The 18395-nt window shown below is 36.1% G+C and overlaps 1 protein-coding gene across 1 annotated transcript; it reads right to left on the bottom strand.

The window, feature by feature from the left end:
• Positions 1–203: 203 nt before the first annotated feature.
• Positions 204–4626, bottom strand: LOC109173758 (V-type proton ATPase subunit F-like). Its single transcript, XM_019323050.1, has 6 exons — positions 4208–4626; positions 2268–2352; positions 2003–2088; positions 1448–1529; positions 937–1019; positions 204–643 (listed from the first exon to the last, which is right to left on the bottom strand). Exons 3-6 carry the CDS (start codon positions 2063–2065, stop codon positions 479–481), a joined length of 393 nt encoding a protein of 130 aa, XP_019178595.1. The 5' UTR covers positions 2066–2088; positions 2268–2352; positions 4208–4626; the 3' UTR covers positions 204–478.
• Positions 4627–18395: the final 13769 nt, after the last annotated feature.

The raw sequence follows: 18395 nt of genomic DNA, 5'->3' as shown, positions 1-18395 counted from the left end.
TGGGGTTAAGAATTCAACCTTTTGGCAAACACATGCATTGTATGGGTTATGCACCTGTTGAGCTCAAAGTGTTGTGCACAAAACTTAACTTTATTTTGTTGTTTGAAATGAAATATGTTAAAAATAAGTGCTTCTGATGGGTTGAAAGATTGAACAATTTGGAGAAGTTGAAATATAAGCAGTACAAATTACAAGAACTAAGAAGCTCAAAGATGGATGTTCTCTACCCTTTCTGGGGTATAAATCATTTTATTGCATCCTGTGAGTGTAAACCACAAGGAAAATGTCAAGCAGGTGACCTAGGTACTCAGATCTCCATGCTACAAATTTTCAGTTTGCTGGCAAAACATATAGATATAGTAACAAGTAACAACCAGCACAAGGAATTATTACTCAAAAATGAATTTAAATAAATGCAGGTGCAGATGAGTAGAGTCTAAACTCTAAAAGGGCGGTTTAGAAACAAGAATCATCAAGTTCAGCGTCGTCCAGATGCCACAGATTCGGTAGAGAAGAGGTACTTCACTCGTGAAAGAATGGAATCCTGTGCAGGATCGTAGGGATGGTCCTTTGAAGGAATCTCCAGGATGGCTGGTATCGGCGTGTTATAACCATCAACCAAAAACCTTATCATGTTTGCAACCTGAACATTGAAGTGCAGTGGAAAGGATTATAGCTTAATCTCAAGAACAAATGATTGTAAAACGTTAAGGGAGCTGTTAGCCCGTAAACATTCCTAGTGGAGTGGTTGTAGCACACCAATTTGATTTTAAAAAATCCAATGCATTATACAATTTCCAGATGTATAAAACTTTTCCAGATTGTAATACTGTTCCACGACAGTGTCATTTATCTATGAAACATACAAGACATAATGGACGAGGAGGAAGCTTAAACCAAGTCAATATAACATTCAGGAAATAAAATAACACTTACATATTGGCTGATCAACACTATTGCAATGTCCTCTCTTGTAGTGAACTCTTTAAAAGCATCTTCAATCTGTTTCACCGTAGTTTCTAAACCATAACAAGGAAAATAAATTGATTCAAACTTCTTTACAAAAAATGTTATTAAAAAAATAATATTGGTTTTGGATGAAGAAATCAGAGAAAACAAAACCAGGCTATGTTTGCTTACTTTTCCACTGATAAAGCTGGAATTTACGAGTGAAAATGAACTAAGTATTCTACATAGTTTGCTAACAATAAAGATGGCTTTATTTTAAATTTACAAATATTTGAATCCAAATATGAAAAAGAAAAACAAACTCTAGATATAGATTCAAACTTCACACTTTTCAACAAAATGGTGAGTCACCCTTAATGCTGGGTTACAATAGGAAATTTTAGTCCATTGGTCACCAACATAGTGATTAATCATATGCTACTGTGATATAATCATGCTCAAGGAACTGAAAGATAGGAATTCAAAGCCAAAAACGTACTTGAATCCACAATAAGGTAGTTTGTTTTTCTCCTCAAGTCCACATTGCCAACTCCAGCCATTAAAAATCCAGTGATTGTATCCTACATTTGCATATTGTAAGAAATCTCAAGAGCGGCAACTAATACAGAAAAACACACCTCAGTAAAACCATGAAACTTAGTACACACATTTCGTTTGTCCATCCATAAAGTATATGCAACCAAACATTTGTCAATCTGTGTTCATGTGACAACTAAATTCCCATGGCACTTCAGCAGCGAATCACAAAAGAACTGGTGGTACTTAGACATTATACCGAACACACTCCAACAACTTCCATCCTTAATTTGGTTTCATGGATTTTGCAGGAAAACAATTATTGATTGACCTTTCTGATTAAGTATGAACTGAATACTAGCAGGCAATTTACCAAAATACAATTTAAGTATGATAACATACAGGAAAATCATGATTTGATTAGCCACAGATTAAAGCCCTAAACACAAAATTTGCACAAAGCAATACAAAACTGGCATTTATCGTAGAGTAAATCAATTAAGTTAGCATCCTTTACCTCATCACCAATCATAGCAATGAGTGCCGAGTTGCTGGTGCGGATCTGAGGTCGGTTTGCCATCCTAAACAAATTTGCTTATGCAGCTGCAATAATCGATCAAACAAAAAATTGAAAATTTCGAAACGTTTAAGCTAGCTTATGCTAATCAGACCGTAGAAAACAAAGCTCGGAACAGAATTGATCAGATCGCGCTTCTTTTATATGACAAAAATCAACATGAATCTAAAGAGCATGATTTGGGGCAAAAGGGAAGGAAAAATACCTGAAAATTCACCGTTAAACAGACACCTTGTTCCTGGTGGTGTTTGGACTTCAATTGGTGTAAATCAGTAAATCCAGCGAAAACTCTGTGAAATTGAAGAAAGACGAATCACTAAATGGGCTAGGCCAGTGAATAGGTCCGATCATGGTGATTACCTTTTTCTACGACTAGTTGGGCCTCGCATAAAATTAGAATCACTAAAATTTGAAATAAGGGTCCAATAGACCATTCAACTACACAACAAATTGTAATTGGATTATCGAATTAAAAAAAATTACAATTAAATAATTGAACAATACAAAATAATGTAATTCAACTTAAAATGACATTGAACTAGTAACATGTTGACGTGGCAGTTATCGAATTTTAAAATATTTTTAATTTTATTTAAATAAATTTAAATTAAATAATTATTTTATAAAAAAATCACTTACCTTCTCCGGTGAGAATGCAAGATTTCCTTCTCACCGAAAAAGACAACTGGGTTGCTTTCTCCGTTGAGAAGGCGACCTAGGCCACCTTCTTACTGGAGAAGACAATTGAGTTGCCTTCTCCGATGAGGAGGCAGCCTCAAGTTGCCTTCTCATCAGAGAAGGCAACCCGTAACTGGTTTCCTTCTCTAGTAATTGTTAATTGACTCATTCACATTTATAGTTTCCCTTCTTTTATGGATAGGTGTTGACTATTACCCACTCGTCAAGTGATTTTAATTTCTTTTATTCTTCTTCACTCAAAAGGTTATCCCAACACTAAGGGCCCCTCACACCCCGACTAGACACAATATTTGGGAGTATGGCTCAACAGATATAAATTTGGAGATCGTTTTGTGATTAAGCGGCATAATCGTGACTACTACATTGTAAGATAGTCAATAGTACTAAAAAAATCATATTAATTAGATGAATAAATTTTAATTATTCGAATTCTTTTTCAGCATGATATTACCAATATATGCACAAATTAAATGTATTTATCAGAATACCTCTTTCAACCCACAGATAATGATATAGTCACCAAAATATGTTTAATTCGATGGCCCTTTGTACACTAATATCTGCTACGGATTAAAATTCTCTGTATAGTCCTTTTATTGGATCTCATCATATATTTAATGATTTTTTAACTATTTGTTAGTTAATTAAAACACGTTTATTTACTCTACTAGTCTCCTGAATAGACACGGTGAGACCGTTGAGCTTGACGTTTTATATATTTTGAAAATAAATTAAACTTACTTTCTAAATCAGCTCGAGAATATTACTTAAAAAAATACAAGCATACTTCTTTCATAATAATATAGATACAAATATATGTCAATTAGAAGGAGTATTAAACATAACAGAGTTATACATTTTCAGTCGGGGAAGAGGATTGGGGTTGTTAAAATATGCCCACACACATATATAACCAATAAAAAAATTCTCATGTCAAACCAATGTGAACAACCAATTTGGACTAAAAATTTGATTTTCTTTTCGAAATGGGCATATATAAAATCTATAGATTTAAAGAAATTCTTAAAATCAATGAGGCGTTGTGATTGGATTGAGGTTATAGAACCTCCTATAGAGGTGATAGGTCAACTTGAAATTGAGAAAGTGCAAATAGTTCTTCAGAAGAGATGGCAAGAGAGCTAGGCTCGTTGCCAGCTTGGGTACCCTTTCCCAGTTTTCCAAAAAAAAAAAAAAAAAAAAAAAAAAAAAAAAAACCACAAACATAATAAATAAATAAATAACATCAGAACATCCACCAGTAATTTGATGTGGAGTTTTTCAGATGCAAAATGCATAACTATTTATCTAACACTGAAACTACTGATTCTCCAATGAAATCATACAAAACCAAGTTCAGTAAAGATACAGCACTCTTTAATATCTAAGCAGACAAAAAATTTCAGAGAAACTACTTAGATAAATAAAATAAAAAACAAACAAACTAACCTGCAGATCGGCGGCCGGGGAGGCGGCAGTGGCGCCGGCGGGGATGGCGGCTGGTCGTGGTGGGGGCGTGCGACGTCGCGGTGAACAAAGCAGACGGCGGTGGGTGGCCGCGGCTGTGGCGTGTGGCGGTGCGTCGCGAAGCAGACGGCGGTCGGTCGGTGGCGTCAGACAGCGTTGAAGATCGGAGCAGATCTGTGGCGTGTGGCGGTGCGCCGCGGTGATAGAAGGAGACGGCGGCGGGTGGCCGGCGAGATCGGAGCAGATCTGTGGCGTGTGGCGTGTGGCGGTGCGCCGCGGTGAACGAAGGAGCGGTGGGTGGCCAGCGGCGTCGAAGATCGGAGATCGGCGGTGGGTGGCCGGTTTCTCCCGATCGATATGTTAAGTATGAGAGGATGATGAGCGCGCAGATCAGATCTGATCTGATGGAGAGATGTGGGTAGATCTAGGGTTAATATTAGGACTTGTTTTATAATAAGCAACCACATCTCTCCATCAGATCTACCCACAAGTATTAGCAAAATGACAATTTTAGTCCACATGTTTAGTTCTTACCAATTACGACTATTGTTTTAGTGTTAAAATTCATCACGTCAGTCACATATTTGTTTAAAACATGTTGAAATATGAAATTATTAAGGATATTTTTGTCTTTTTAAAATTAAGATCCCAATTTGAGCATGAATTAAAAGATTTAAACCCTAAGATCTATCGTGATTCGCAGTTTTTCTCCTCAAATTAAAGTAGGATGGGGAAGAGAACTGCCAATTGGGATTGATCTTAGGGCTTACAACCCTTTATTCATGCTTAAATTAGAGTCTTAAGTTGAAAATGACGAAAATGCCCTTAAATTTTTAGATTTCGACATGTCTTGGATGGAGGGGTGACCAGCGTGATGAATTTTGGTACTAAAATAATAGTCATGGATGAAAATTGGTACTAAAACAATAGTCGTGGGATGAAAATTGGTAGAAATTAAACATGTGGACCAAAACCGTCATTTTGCTAATACTTGTGGGACCAAAATTGGTATTTGCTCTTTCTAATAGAAATGATTGCCTGTTATAAATCAATTATTTTTTAAATAAATACAAAATACAATGGGCAACCATTACAACTAACAATGGTGGCGGATTATTGTTCACTTATTTACAAAATTGCCACTGCAAATTTTTGGGCTAAGATTAGGCAACCATTCTTTCAAAAATGGTGGTCTATGGTCAATCTTCTATGTTCAATTTTGTACTAGTGAGTATTGTTAGATCTAAATTCTAGGGCACATATATAATGATGATTTTCTTTACACCACACACATATATTTGCTAAAAAAAAAATAGAAATCTAAATCATCTAATTAAAATTAAAGTTTTGAAATAGAATTTGAATCACCTGGATGGTAAGTGGTAGCATCAAGATTTCACTTTTTTCAAAGTGGGCAGATTCCTTATGCGCAGCGGTATTTGGCCCTGTATACTAACTCATTGAGTCACCGTTACATCCTCCCACATGCTCTATCGGGTCGGAGTGTGAGGGACCCTTAGGGTTGGGAATTCAGCCTTTTAGGGTAAGGATTTCACTCTTTAAAAAAAAAAAAAATTAAACACATACATGATACGTCATCATCGTAAGTTCATAACATAAATAAATAAACAAGAGAAAATCAATTTAATAATAATAATAATAAGTAAAGTAAAATGTAAAACCTCTTAAATCGTAGAGTAACTCTTTCAATGAAACAGATGCAAGTTCAACTAAAAAAATGATGCAATGATTTATGTTAAAATCAGCTCACACACATATATAATTAATAAATAAATTCTTATCACACATATATAATTAATAAATAAATTCTTATGTCAAATTAATGTGCTCGCGTTTTGGTGCACACAAGTTGCACGCTATGTTATACAATTTTTTTTTTTTTTAAGATGAATGGTATATATACATTCAGATCAGGAGTTGAAGATCCCATTTCACTATTTTTTTTTTTTTTTAAAAAAACAAAAATTTAAGCACCTACATGATATATCATCATCATAACATAAATAAATAAATAAAAACAAAAAATTGATTTAATAAAGAAAAAAAAAAGTAAAGCAAAATGGAAATCCTTTTATATCACAAAGCAACTCTCTCAATAAAACATATGCAAATTCAACTCGAAAATGAGAGACGTGTATGAATGTGTATGTGACGGTGGAGTAACCGAGTATAACCTACATTTGGAGTACTCGCAGTCGTTATACTGTGGACGGCAGCGCACGTGCAATGCGGTCAAAATGGCGTCGTTTCTTTAAGTAAAGAAATAGCGCGCCGTTATTGTTAACGAAACACACATTTTTTGGTGTGTTAATTACCAACTGAAACTACAGTGTATCTAAACCGACACTGCCTCACGTATTATTTTATATATTTTTCAAATAAAACTGCAGTTATATCAAAATGATATTATAGTTGTGATGAAATGAAATTGTTGTGTATATAAAATGAAACTGAATAACATTTCACATATTTGAGTGTATATTGTGCAATGAAGCTGTAGTTATATTGAAATGATCATGTAGTTGTGTTTTAATGAAACTATAGTGTATATAAAATAAAATTAAATAATATTTTCACATATTTGAGTGTATAAATATCGAATGAAACTGTAGTTGTGTTGAACTGAAACTGCAGTGTATACAAAATAAAACTGAATAACAGAGTTACTTTTTACAAAACGGCGTGAAACGGGTGTCGTTTCTTTTCATTAAACAAAACAACGTCGTTTTGAAGTTCGGTGCATAATCGATTATGCACCGCGTTGCACGATATAATTTGCCAATTACTAGGTACTAGGCCTGGTCAAACCCTATTGGCTAAAGGTCCAATCCAACTATACTTCGTCTACATTAACCATTAATCGCAACCGAAAGATCGACTAAGGCTCCGTTTGAAAAGCAGGAAAATGACTTCTAGAAAATATTTTCTGGAAAATGACTCATTTTCCATAAAACATTTTCCTTTCTGGTGTTTGGCTGTATAACAGAAAACTGTCTTTGTGTGTTTGCTTCATTTTCCAGAAAATAAACAGGAAAATGAATAGAATTGTATACTTCAACATTTTAAATGTTTAATACTATTGATAAAATCTTTCTGTAAATAGCACTCATTAAGCCTTGTGAAGGTCTCTCTCTCTCTCTATATATATATATATATATATATATATATATATATATATATATATATATATATATATATATATATATATATATATATATATATATATATATATTTATTTATTTATTTATTTATTTATATTCACGTTCGTACACACTTAATCTAGACCATTAAAATTAATTAGTTGATACACAAGATTTGTTCTTACATTTTCACCTAATGTAATTTTTTTAAATTTTAAATACGAAAAAATTAATACTATTTATAGACTTTACTTATTTTTTTGAACTTTGAATTAATTTTAATTTTTGTTAAATTTTAAAGTTGGATTGCAAATTCACAATATTAATGTTTGTAGACTTTACTTATTTTTGTGAACTTTGAATTGAAAATTAAAAAAAACACGCGGGCCAGACCGGGACTCGCCAACCCGCATGTGGCGGGCTATGGTTGCATGGACCCTAGTCTGCGAGCTCGATGGCCGGACCACAAAAGCCCACTAGAAATTGGGCCCGATAAATTTTACATGTGCATCCCTTGAAAAATGACTTCTCCAACAAAAAAAAAAAAGGAAGTCATTTTTCCACAAATCATACCTATTTTCTTTTGACTAAACATAATTTTTCATTGACCTCATTTTCCTCCCTCTTACCAAACACTGAAAACCAGAAAATATTTTACAAAATTCATTTTATGACTTTTCAAATGGACCCTAATTAAACTCATTATTGAACATAATATTGGGTAATATACTTGATTGTTGGTTATTTATATGATATAAGTAATTCTCACCAAAAAAAAAATATATGATATAAGTAATTCATTAGTGGAAATATTCAAACGCGCAATGCAATGAATACCAGTTGTTTTCAGTGGCGGATCCAGAATTTTTTGTGAGTGGGGGCAAAATTTTAGTTGACAAATGAATCTTCAAAAGTAAATTTTTTAAAAAAGAATTTTCCATAATCAAACCAAAAAAAAAAAAAAAATACTCGTAACTTATATGCAATAAACTATGCACAAAACATGTATATACACACGTAACTTATAAGCAATGAACTATGCACAAAACATGTATATACACTCGTAACTTATAAGCAATGAACTATGCAAACACATAACTGCATATAAACACATACTGGCTTGGTTAGTGGTCACTGGAAGAGCGAAGTAGAGTTTGAAAAGCTGGAAATAGCCGTGGAACTAAAACCTCACACAGCGGCTTTAGGATTTGAACAATTGCCCATTCCCTATAGCAACAAAGGCCTTACCATCTAGACTAAATAAACCCTTGTATACAAGTTAGTATATGTAATATATATACTATATCTAAGGGATGGGGGAGTGGGGGCAGCTGCCCCCATTGTGGCTCCGCCAGTGGTTGTCTTATTCTCAATTTATAGTAATTATTTGATATATGATGATGAAAAATAAACAAGCTCATGTATCTTTATAGCGTTCTTTTTTATGGGATAATCATATATATAACCTAGTCAACAAATTCATTGATTTCTGGAAAATAATAGAATATATTTTAAAATGCCGATAAATCTAGTTAAAAGATTTTGAGAATCATGAAACAACGATTGAAAATTCATTTTAAGAATGTATCTAAGATGATGATTTTCGATCATTTATATACAAAATCTAGTATCATTAGATGTATTTATTAGGACTATATTATTCATATTAGACTATGACTATATTATTCGTGTTAGATCAGGATTCTATCTAGCATCTCTATATATTCGCTCTCTGTACTCTGAGACATTATTATGGAATACAACACAATTATATTCTCATATGGTATCAGTTTTTCTTTTCCAACATCCATGTTCGTAGCAGTAGCCGATGGCATCGAACCAAGATACGTCGTATGAGAAGCAGTCCAGTCAACGACGTGGCATTGATGATCCGTGTCAAATTTGTAAACGTTTTGGTCACACGGGAGCCAATTGTTTTTGGCGCTATGATGATCCTTGTCAAATTTGTAAATGTTTTGGTCACACATGAGTCAACTGTTTTCGGCATTATTCAGGGGCTTTGGGGTTTCAGGCTAATGTGGCCGTCTCTAGTATAATGGTGATTCCAACGGTCCTCATCAGTGGTTCCCTAACACTGGTGCTACGAATCATGCTATGCCTGATTCTTCTTTGATGACTTCTGCGACACGTTATGATGGCCCGGAGATTCTGCGAGTCGACAGTGGTACAGGTTTGCCTATTGTTAATGTTGGTTTTGCTTCGTTAGCTACTGATTCTAAGTCTTTTAAGTTACATGATGTTTTACATGTCCCTGATCCCTCTTCTTCTCTATTGTCTGTCCAGCGTTTTGCAAAAGACAATAATGTTTTCTTTGAGTTTCACCCCCTTTGTTTCTATGTGAAGGACATTTTGACCAGGAAGGTTCTTTTTAAGGGACATGCGTCTAGGGGTCTCTACACATGGTCTGCGTCCTCCTCAGCTCCTGCTGCGTTTGTTGCTGCGCGATCCTCTTACGTTTGGCACATGCGGTTGGGGAATCCTCATTCTCGAGTCTTACGTAAAATTTTAACGTCTTCGTCTATTGGTACATTTAATTCTAGTGATCTTCCCAATGTCTGTTCCTCTTGTCAATTGGGAAAATCCTCTCATTTTCCTTTGACTCATGTCAAAACTACTAGTACGCATCCTTTGGAATTAATTTATTCAGATATTTGGGGGACCGGCGCCATTACTTTCTGCGTCTGGCTATAAATATTTTGTGTTGTTTGTGGATGATTACACTCGTTATATATAGTATTATCTCATGCGTGCAAAATCTGATTTGTATGCTATATTTGATAAGTTTTGGTTACTCGTTGAACGTTCTTTTTCTCGGAAGATTATTTCCTTTCAATCTGATTTAGGGGGAGAATATAAAAAGCTTGGTTCCACTATTGCTTTGCTGGGTATTCGCCACATGAAATCCTGTGTGTATACTCACGAGCAAAATGGTTGAGTAGAACGCAGACATCGTCATGTTGTTGAGACAGGGTTGTCTTTAATGGCTCAAGCATCTGTTCTGTCTCGTTTTTAGGACTATGCTTTTGAAACTGCTGTGTATCTAATTAATAAAATGCCTACTCGTGTTTTGTCTGATGAGTCCCCTCACTTCTGTTTACATCGATCTCCCCCGTCCTACTCTTACTTGCGAGTGTTTGGCTGTTTGTGCTTTCCTGTTCTACGTCCTTATAATCGCAATAAACTCCAGTTTCGTTCATCTCCCTGTGTCTTTCTAGGCTATCCTCCGTCTTATCGTGGCTATCGTTGTTTGGACACTAACACTAACAAGGTTTTTATCTGTCGCCACATGCGATTCGATGAGACTGGGTTTCCCTTTGTTTCTCCTATTGCCTCGCAGGTTGCTACACCGCGTTCTGAATCGTGGGCTACTGCACCAATTGTGACGGGCCAAGGAATTGATGTCTCGACCACGGTTATTGATGGCGCTCGTCAGATTCATGAGCCTGTGGCGGCTTCTGGCGGTGATGCCAGTCACGAGCAGTCCGCATCGAGTGAGCAGACTGTCTCGGACCAACAGGTTGAGCAGCGCGGCAAGCCGCGCAGACATCCTCGACGTGCTACTCTGCCTCATCGGTCACATAGCATGAACACTCGCAGCTCCGGCACGCATCAACATGTTGCCTTAACCACTATTTCCACTATATTGCCTGAGCCTACCTGTTACTCTCAGGCGGTCAAGTTTCCTGAGTGGCGTGATGCAATGGATGCGGAGTTCAATGCCTTGGTCCATAATCATACGTGGCGTCTCGTTCCATCTCAACCAGGTATGAATGTTGTTGGTTACAAGTGGGATTTCAGAACTAAACGGAAGGCCGATGGTTCAATAGACCGTCATAAAGCAAGGTTAGTAACCAAGGGTTTTAATCAGGTTGCTGGAGAGGACTTTTTTGAGACCTTTAGTCCTGTGGTTAAGCCTACTACGGTTCGTCTTCTCTTATCTTTAGACATATCTCGTGGGTGGTCTATTCGCCAGTTGGATATTCACCACGTTTTTTTATATGGCGAGCTAGCTGAAACTATTTACATGCGACAGCCACCTGGTTATGATGATAAGTCGTTACCTAATCATGTATGTTTGCTTAAAAAATCTCTATACGATCTCAAACAGGCTCCACGTGCATGGTTCACAAGGCTACATGATTTTCTTGTCTCTGTGGACTTCTCGCCTTCTAAGACGGATGTGTCTCTTTTTATCTATTCTCGTGACAATATTCGTCTTTATTTCTTGGTGTATGTTGATGACATTTTAATTATGGGTTCTGACTCAGATCGTGTTACTTCTCTTATTGAAACATTAGCACTTGAATTTAAGGTTCGTGATATGGGTGTGCCTTCTTTCTTCTTGGGAATAGAAACTGTCCCATTATCTGGCGGTATGCTTTTATCCCAACAACGGTACATGAAGGATATTCTCAAACGTGCTGGCTCGGTGGATTGCAAGCCAGTAATCATGCATGTCTCTTCTGCGAAAATCCCAGACGACGTGGCCGTTCCCTATGCCGATCCAACACAATACAGGAGTCTTGCTGGTGCTCTCGAGTATCTTACGGTAACTCGTCCGGATCTATCTTATGCTGTTAATCCATTGTGTCAACATATGCATGTTCCCACAACTACAGACTAGGCCTCTCTAAAGAGAGTCCTGCGGTATGTCAAAGGCACCCTGAATCTTGGCCTGCGTATTTCTCGGTATACATCTATGGATATTCACGCACATTCTGACTCAGATTGGGCTGGCGATCTGAATTACCGTAATCTACTAGTGGCTTTGATGTGTTCTTGGGCAGTAATCTTATATCTTGGGTTTGTCGGAAGCAACGGACTGTGGCACGTTCTTCGACTGAAGCAGAATACAAGGGACTTGCTGATGTATCTGCAGAAGTTACATGGCTCTATTCTCTGTTACATGAAATCGGCATCCCGCCTGCGTCTCCTCCTCGACTATGGTGTGATAATTTGAGAGCTACTTATTTATGTGCCAATCCAGTATTTCATGCCCGCACGAAGCACATTGAGATTGACTATCATTTTGTTCGCGATAAAGTAGCCAAAAAGGAGTTAGAAGTGCACTTTATTTCAACCAAGGATCAACTAGTGGAGTATTATTACAAGCTCAATGTTTTGGCTAACCAACCTTGTGCTTGAGGGGGAGTATTAGGACTATATTATTCATATTAGACTAGAACTATATTATTCGTGTTAGACCAGTATTCTATCTAGCATCTCTATATATTCGCTTCATGTACTCTCATACATTATTATGGAATACAACACAATTATATTCTCATCCTATTTTCTAGGGCCATAATATGTATATTTAAAATTGATTTTATAACATAAATAAAACATGTGAAAAAAGAGATGTAAATATAGATCAAGAAAATGGGCCACAAAGAAAGGATTTATAGAGAATCACTCACCCATCAAGTCGTTTTAATTTGAGCATCGGTGATATCCAAAATATTTAAGCACCTACATGATATATCATTATCATAACATCAATAAATAAAAAGAGATTTTTTTTTTGTTTTTTTTTTTTTTAAAAAAGAAGAGTAAAGTACAATGGAAAACCTCTTATATCACAAAGCAACTCTATCGATGAACATGTGCAAATTCAACTTGGAAATAAGAGACGTGTGTATGTGTGTCTGATAGCAAAGTAATCGAGTATAACCTACATTTAATTTGGAGTACTCGATAATAGCCCGGGCCAAGCTCAATTGGCTAAAGCTAAGGTCCAATCTAGCTATACTTATCCCACGGCGTTAATCATATAATTACACCCGAAAGACTAAACTAATTTGTTAATGTAACATTGAGCAATGTACTTGATTGTTCATTATTTTTCTGGTATAAATAATTCACTAGTCATAATATTCAAACGCGCAATGCAATGAATATCACTTGTTTTATTCTCAATTCTCATAATTATTTGATATTTATTAATTCCTATTAATACCCCCATTAGTATTTTCATTAAGACCTTGACATAGATATTCGAACATACTCACATAGATAACATTCTAAAATAATTTTAAATTAAAAAGTTGAGAGATAATATTAAATTAAATATTTTAATGTTTTGAGAAGATATTTATTTTATCGTTGTGTGCATATTTGGAATAGAATTGAGAAATAATTTAGTAAATTAATGTAATTATAGAATATATTAATTGTAAAATTTAACTATTCCATTCTAATATACATTGATAATTATCGACTTAATATTTCTTTATTTAAACAATGCGGAAAATAATGGAAGGGAAAGAAAAGGAAAATTAAATAATTACTCTTACGTTAGCTATTCATAAATTGGTACTATCGTAGTGAAAAAAAAAAATTAAAGTAAGTTTATTACTGTAACTAGTATTTCATATACGCGATGCGCAAGCCCAATATTAATACCTAATGTTAAAATCTTAGTTATATTAAATTATTTTTTTTTAAAAATAATTGTGTGTGTGTGTGTGTGTGTGTGTGTGTGTGTGTATATATATATAATTGTAGAATTCATTTTAATATTAATGAAGTAAGAATTATAGAAATGATATATTACTAAATATAACTATGGTAACATTTAATTAAAATATAGATAAAATCAAAGTTATCATTTTTTTTGTTTAATTAATCTTCTTTTGATTATTTAGTACAAGACTCGATATTTTAATTATGTTTTTTTTGCGATATTGGGAATGATTTAGGTCATTTTCTTGTATTTTTATTGTTACTATCAAGTAAAATAAGTTATGAAAGTAGAACAAGTGGTACTACTCCTGAAGTTTATACAAATATAATAAATATTAATATTTTATTCAGATCAATACTTCCATATGAAACATGTAGAAGAAAAAATTATCACTGCAAAATATCGTAGTGAAAAAAAAAATTAAAGTAATTAAATTTTATTACTATAATATGATGTGGCGGGGGGGGGGGGGGGCGTTAACTTCTTTGTTTGTTGAGATTTTTAGTATTTAACTTTTATTATTTATAGTTTTCCTTCTTATACGAACAAGTGTTGACAATTACTCACCTAACAAGATGTATTATTTTTTGTATCGGTACTATTATGGGATGTGTTTGAAAACCCAGAAAATGATCATTTTTCGGATTTCAAGTGGTTGGCAAGGCTGGAAAAATTAAAGCCATAAAAAATCAATTCCGGTCAAAGGGAAAAATCATCTTGTTTTTCTGGAAAATAACTTTTCCTTTGTTGAGGGGAAGTCATTTTTCAAACCTCTTATCTTCGTCTTCTGAACATTCTATATCAGCCATCTTCCCCGACCTATCTCCTCGGCGACCAACTGGTCACCTTTCCATAGGAGAAGGCGAACAGTTGGTCGTCTTCCCTGAGATAAGAAAGCGACCAACCGATCGCGTTCTATCTCTGGTACACGGTCACCAATTTTGTCTTTGAAGTTGACCGGATAAAGTTTAGGGTATTCTGTATTTGTCCATTTTCTTTTCTGCTCATTTTTCAGAAAATGAACCAACACACCAAGACAGTTTTCTAGAATGCAACCAAACACTAGAAATGAAAATATTTTCTGGAAAATAACTAATTTTCAGAAAATATTTTCCAGAATTTATTTTCCTGATTTCCGAACATACATAACAACTTCAATTCGATAATAGTGTAGATACAAATGCATGTCAGGAGTATTAAACATAACAAAGTTATACATTTTTTAGGGGGGAGACGGACTGGCCGGGGCAGTTTATAGCTGACTCGCTGCATTCAAGCCTTCACAGTTTTGGAGGAGGAGGAGGTGGATCCGTCACAAGCAGCAGCAGTTTTGCCCCCATTTTTCTTCGCTTTCCGGCTGAGTCTTTTCTTTGGTTGCTCACTGCAAAAATATACATACAATTTGATCACATATATATTGATAGGGTTATAGGGCAACTTGAAATAGCATATGGAGCTCATTAGTGTATTTTCCAACCTCAAATAGTACACTTTCCAATCATAATGCACTTCCCGAACATGCACTTGGCGACCATAAGGCACTTCCCAAGTGTACCTACTTCCCGATTTCATTATCATTAGACCTTCCCGGTCTCATTAGTAGTAGACCTTCCCGATCTCATTATCATTAGACTTCCGGGTCAAACCTCTAAGGACAGTTGGCAAGCATAACTTCACCGTACCGTCCGACCTCCTTAGGACGGACATGCCTAGCACCCGGCATGTGTCCCCTCTACCCCTCTATATATAGATCATTTATTTCACCTTTGGGGGAACTTTTGGCTCCCAACCTACATACATCAGTCTACTCGGAGCCTCCTAACCTAACGTGGTCGGGTCTTTAATTACTTTTCTGGTCACACCAACCACCTCTATTAATCTTCCCAACCATATTATTTCACATATGGTAGAGTTCCCAAGTCACATTTACCCAATCTAAAACAATTTACTCTATCAAATATATATATATATATATATATATATATATATATATATATATATATATATATATATATATATATATATATATATATATATATATATATATATATATAACACATTGAGAAATTAAGGTTCTAAGAATATACATAGGAGAATCAGTGGATGACTCAGCATCCTCGACTTCTTTTTTCTGTTTACGAACACGAACTCTCCTTAGTCGGATCTTCTGCATTCAAATTAATGATTTATGTTAAAATATGCTCACACACTCACACACACAAATAACCAATAAATATATTTTCGTGTCAAATCAATCCGCTCACGTGTTATATATTGTTTTATACAATTCAAATTTTTTAAAAGATTGAATGGATTTATATTTTATATGTCAAAGGCCTATGATAGAATGGAGTGGAACTTTCTAGAAAGGATGCTGACTGTTATGGGTTTTAGTGAGAAGTGGATAAAGCTCATTATGTTGTGGGTAAGGACTGTTAATTACACTGTAATGGTCAATGGTATAGCAGGGGGCACGTAAAACCAACCAGGGGACTCAGGCAGGAAGACCCTCTCTCTCCGTATTTATTTATTATTTGTGCAGAGGCTCTTTCGATGATATTACAGTATGAACAGTTGGCAGGCTCAATACATGGATGCATAGTTGCAAGGGGGGCGCCGCCTGTATCACACCTATTTTTTTGCGGATGATAGTCTCCTATTTTTTAAAGCAAATATCTAGGAGGCAGGAGTTATAAGGCAGTGCCTTGCAAGGTATGAGAAATTGTCAGGCCAGGTGTTGAATTATAACAAATCTAATATATGTTTTAGCAGAAATACTCAGGAGGCTGACAGGGCACAGGTAGCGGATTGTCTGGGGGTGGTGCAAGCACCCAATTTTGGGAAATATTTGGGCCTACCATCTTTTGTAGGGAGAAATAAGAGAGTTGTTTTTTCGTATGTGGAGGAAAAAATCAGGCAACGAATTGGTTCGTGGAGTAGAAAGTTACTCTCTCAGGCTGGTAAGGAAGTACTATTGAAAAGTGTAGCGCAATCTATGTCTACCTTTTCAATGAGTGTTTTTTTGTTACCTGAGACAGTTTGTCAGTCAATTGAGCAAACTATGAATAAGTATTGGTGGGGCAATGGAAGAGAAAGGGGAATACATTGGAAGACGTGGGATAGGTTGTGCATACCAAAAAAGTATGGTGGTATGGATTTTAAAGAGCTGAGGGCTTTTAATCCAGCAATGTTGGGTAAACAGGCATGGCGATTTTTAACAGACCCAGAAACACTCGTGGCTAAAATCTATAAGGCAAAATCTATAAGGCAAGATATTATCCCACAACTAGTTTTACAGATGCAACTATTGGAAATTGCCCAAGTTACTGTTGGAGAAGTATAATGGCAGCCCATGCAATGGTAGTCTCAGGGGTGCGAAGGAGGATTGGGAATGGACAGACAACTTTAATATGGGGGCACCCGTGGTTACGAGATAATCCTAGCCCATTGATACAAACAGAAATGCCACAGCAATTGAGAGAGGCATGAGTTGCAGGACTAATTGATTTACAGACTCATACCTGGGATCCGCATATTTTGTCAGATTTATTTATTCCTGAAGATGTGGAGCGAATAAATATGATCCCTATTAGTCCTCAGTATGAGGACTCATGGTATTGGATGAGTGACACAAAGGGGACATATACAGTAAAGAATGCCTATAGGCATATTGTGGGTGATTATGAGAATAATCCAGCGAATTTTGATAAATGGGTTGCAATGTGGAAAATAAAAGTCCCCCCAAATGGAAAACTTTCTTGTGGAGAGCCATATGTGACATTTTGCCAACAACCCTTAACTTGATATTTAAAAGGGTGGAGGTGGACCCAACTTGCCCAATGTGTGGTTTAGATCATGAAGATGTGTTGCATGCTTTAGTGCTCTGTGAATATTCTAGACTTGTTTGGAATATAACACAATTGCCTATTATTAATATTGTTGCAGACTCGTTTACAACATGGCTAAAAGGGGCTATGGCGGCCGTGACGGAGGAGCAGACCCGGTTAATGATAGCAGTGCTATATTATATTTGGAGAACCCGAAATTCAGCTGTTCTGGAAGGGATCAATGATGCGGCCTGCCCAATTGGTCAGAGCAGCCACCGTAACGCTGCAAGCGTACGGCGCTGCCCATGTCCGCCGAACCGAGCCGGCACCGACGACGGACCACTTGAACGGTTCAGGGGCGGGTGGTCTACGATGTTATGTGGACGCGGGTTTCCGACACGACACGGGCGAGGCTACATACGGAATGATAATTATAGCGCCAGATGGCTCGTTTGTGGCAGCAAGGAATGGCAAATTGCCAATTTGTTTTTCACCACTTATGGCGGAGGCCCAGGCATACAAGGAGGCTTTGTCCTGGCTACTTGAACGGGACAACACATCAGTAAGTTTACTCACAGATTGCATGGAATTGACTGCGATTATCAGGCACCATCACACGCCGATCCATTCGTACGTTGGGGTCACAGTTGACCAGTGCAGAACGTTTATGTCGTTATTTAATCGTATTACTTTGG

This window comes from Ipomoea nil, unplaced genomic scaffold (assembly GCF_001879475.1).
Source record: "Ipomoea nil cultivar Tokyo-kokei standard unplaced genomic scaffold, Asagao_1.1 scaffold0482, whole genome shotgun sequence".
NCBI lineage: Eukaryota > Viridiplantae > Streptophyta > Magnoliopsida > Solanales > Convolvulaceae > Ipomoea > Ipomoea nil.
The sequence above is the reverse complement of the archived record's forward strand: the minus strand, read 5'-3'. Positions and strand labels throughout refer to the sequence as shown.

Coding starts and splice junctions, on each gene's coding strand:
- LOC109173758 (XM_019323050.1), bottom strand. CDS start 2,065: ATGGCAAACCGACCTCAGATCCGCACCAGCAACTCGGCACTCATTGCT. Junction 1,530..2,002: donor TTGCTATGATTGGTGATGAG/GTAAAGGATGCT, acceptor ATGCAAATGTAG/GATACAATCACTGGATTTTT. Junction 644..936: donor TAGTGTTGATCAGCCAATAT/GTAAGTGTTATT, acceptor TTCAATGTTCAG/GTTGCAAACATGATAAGGTT.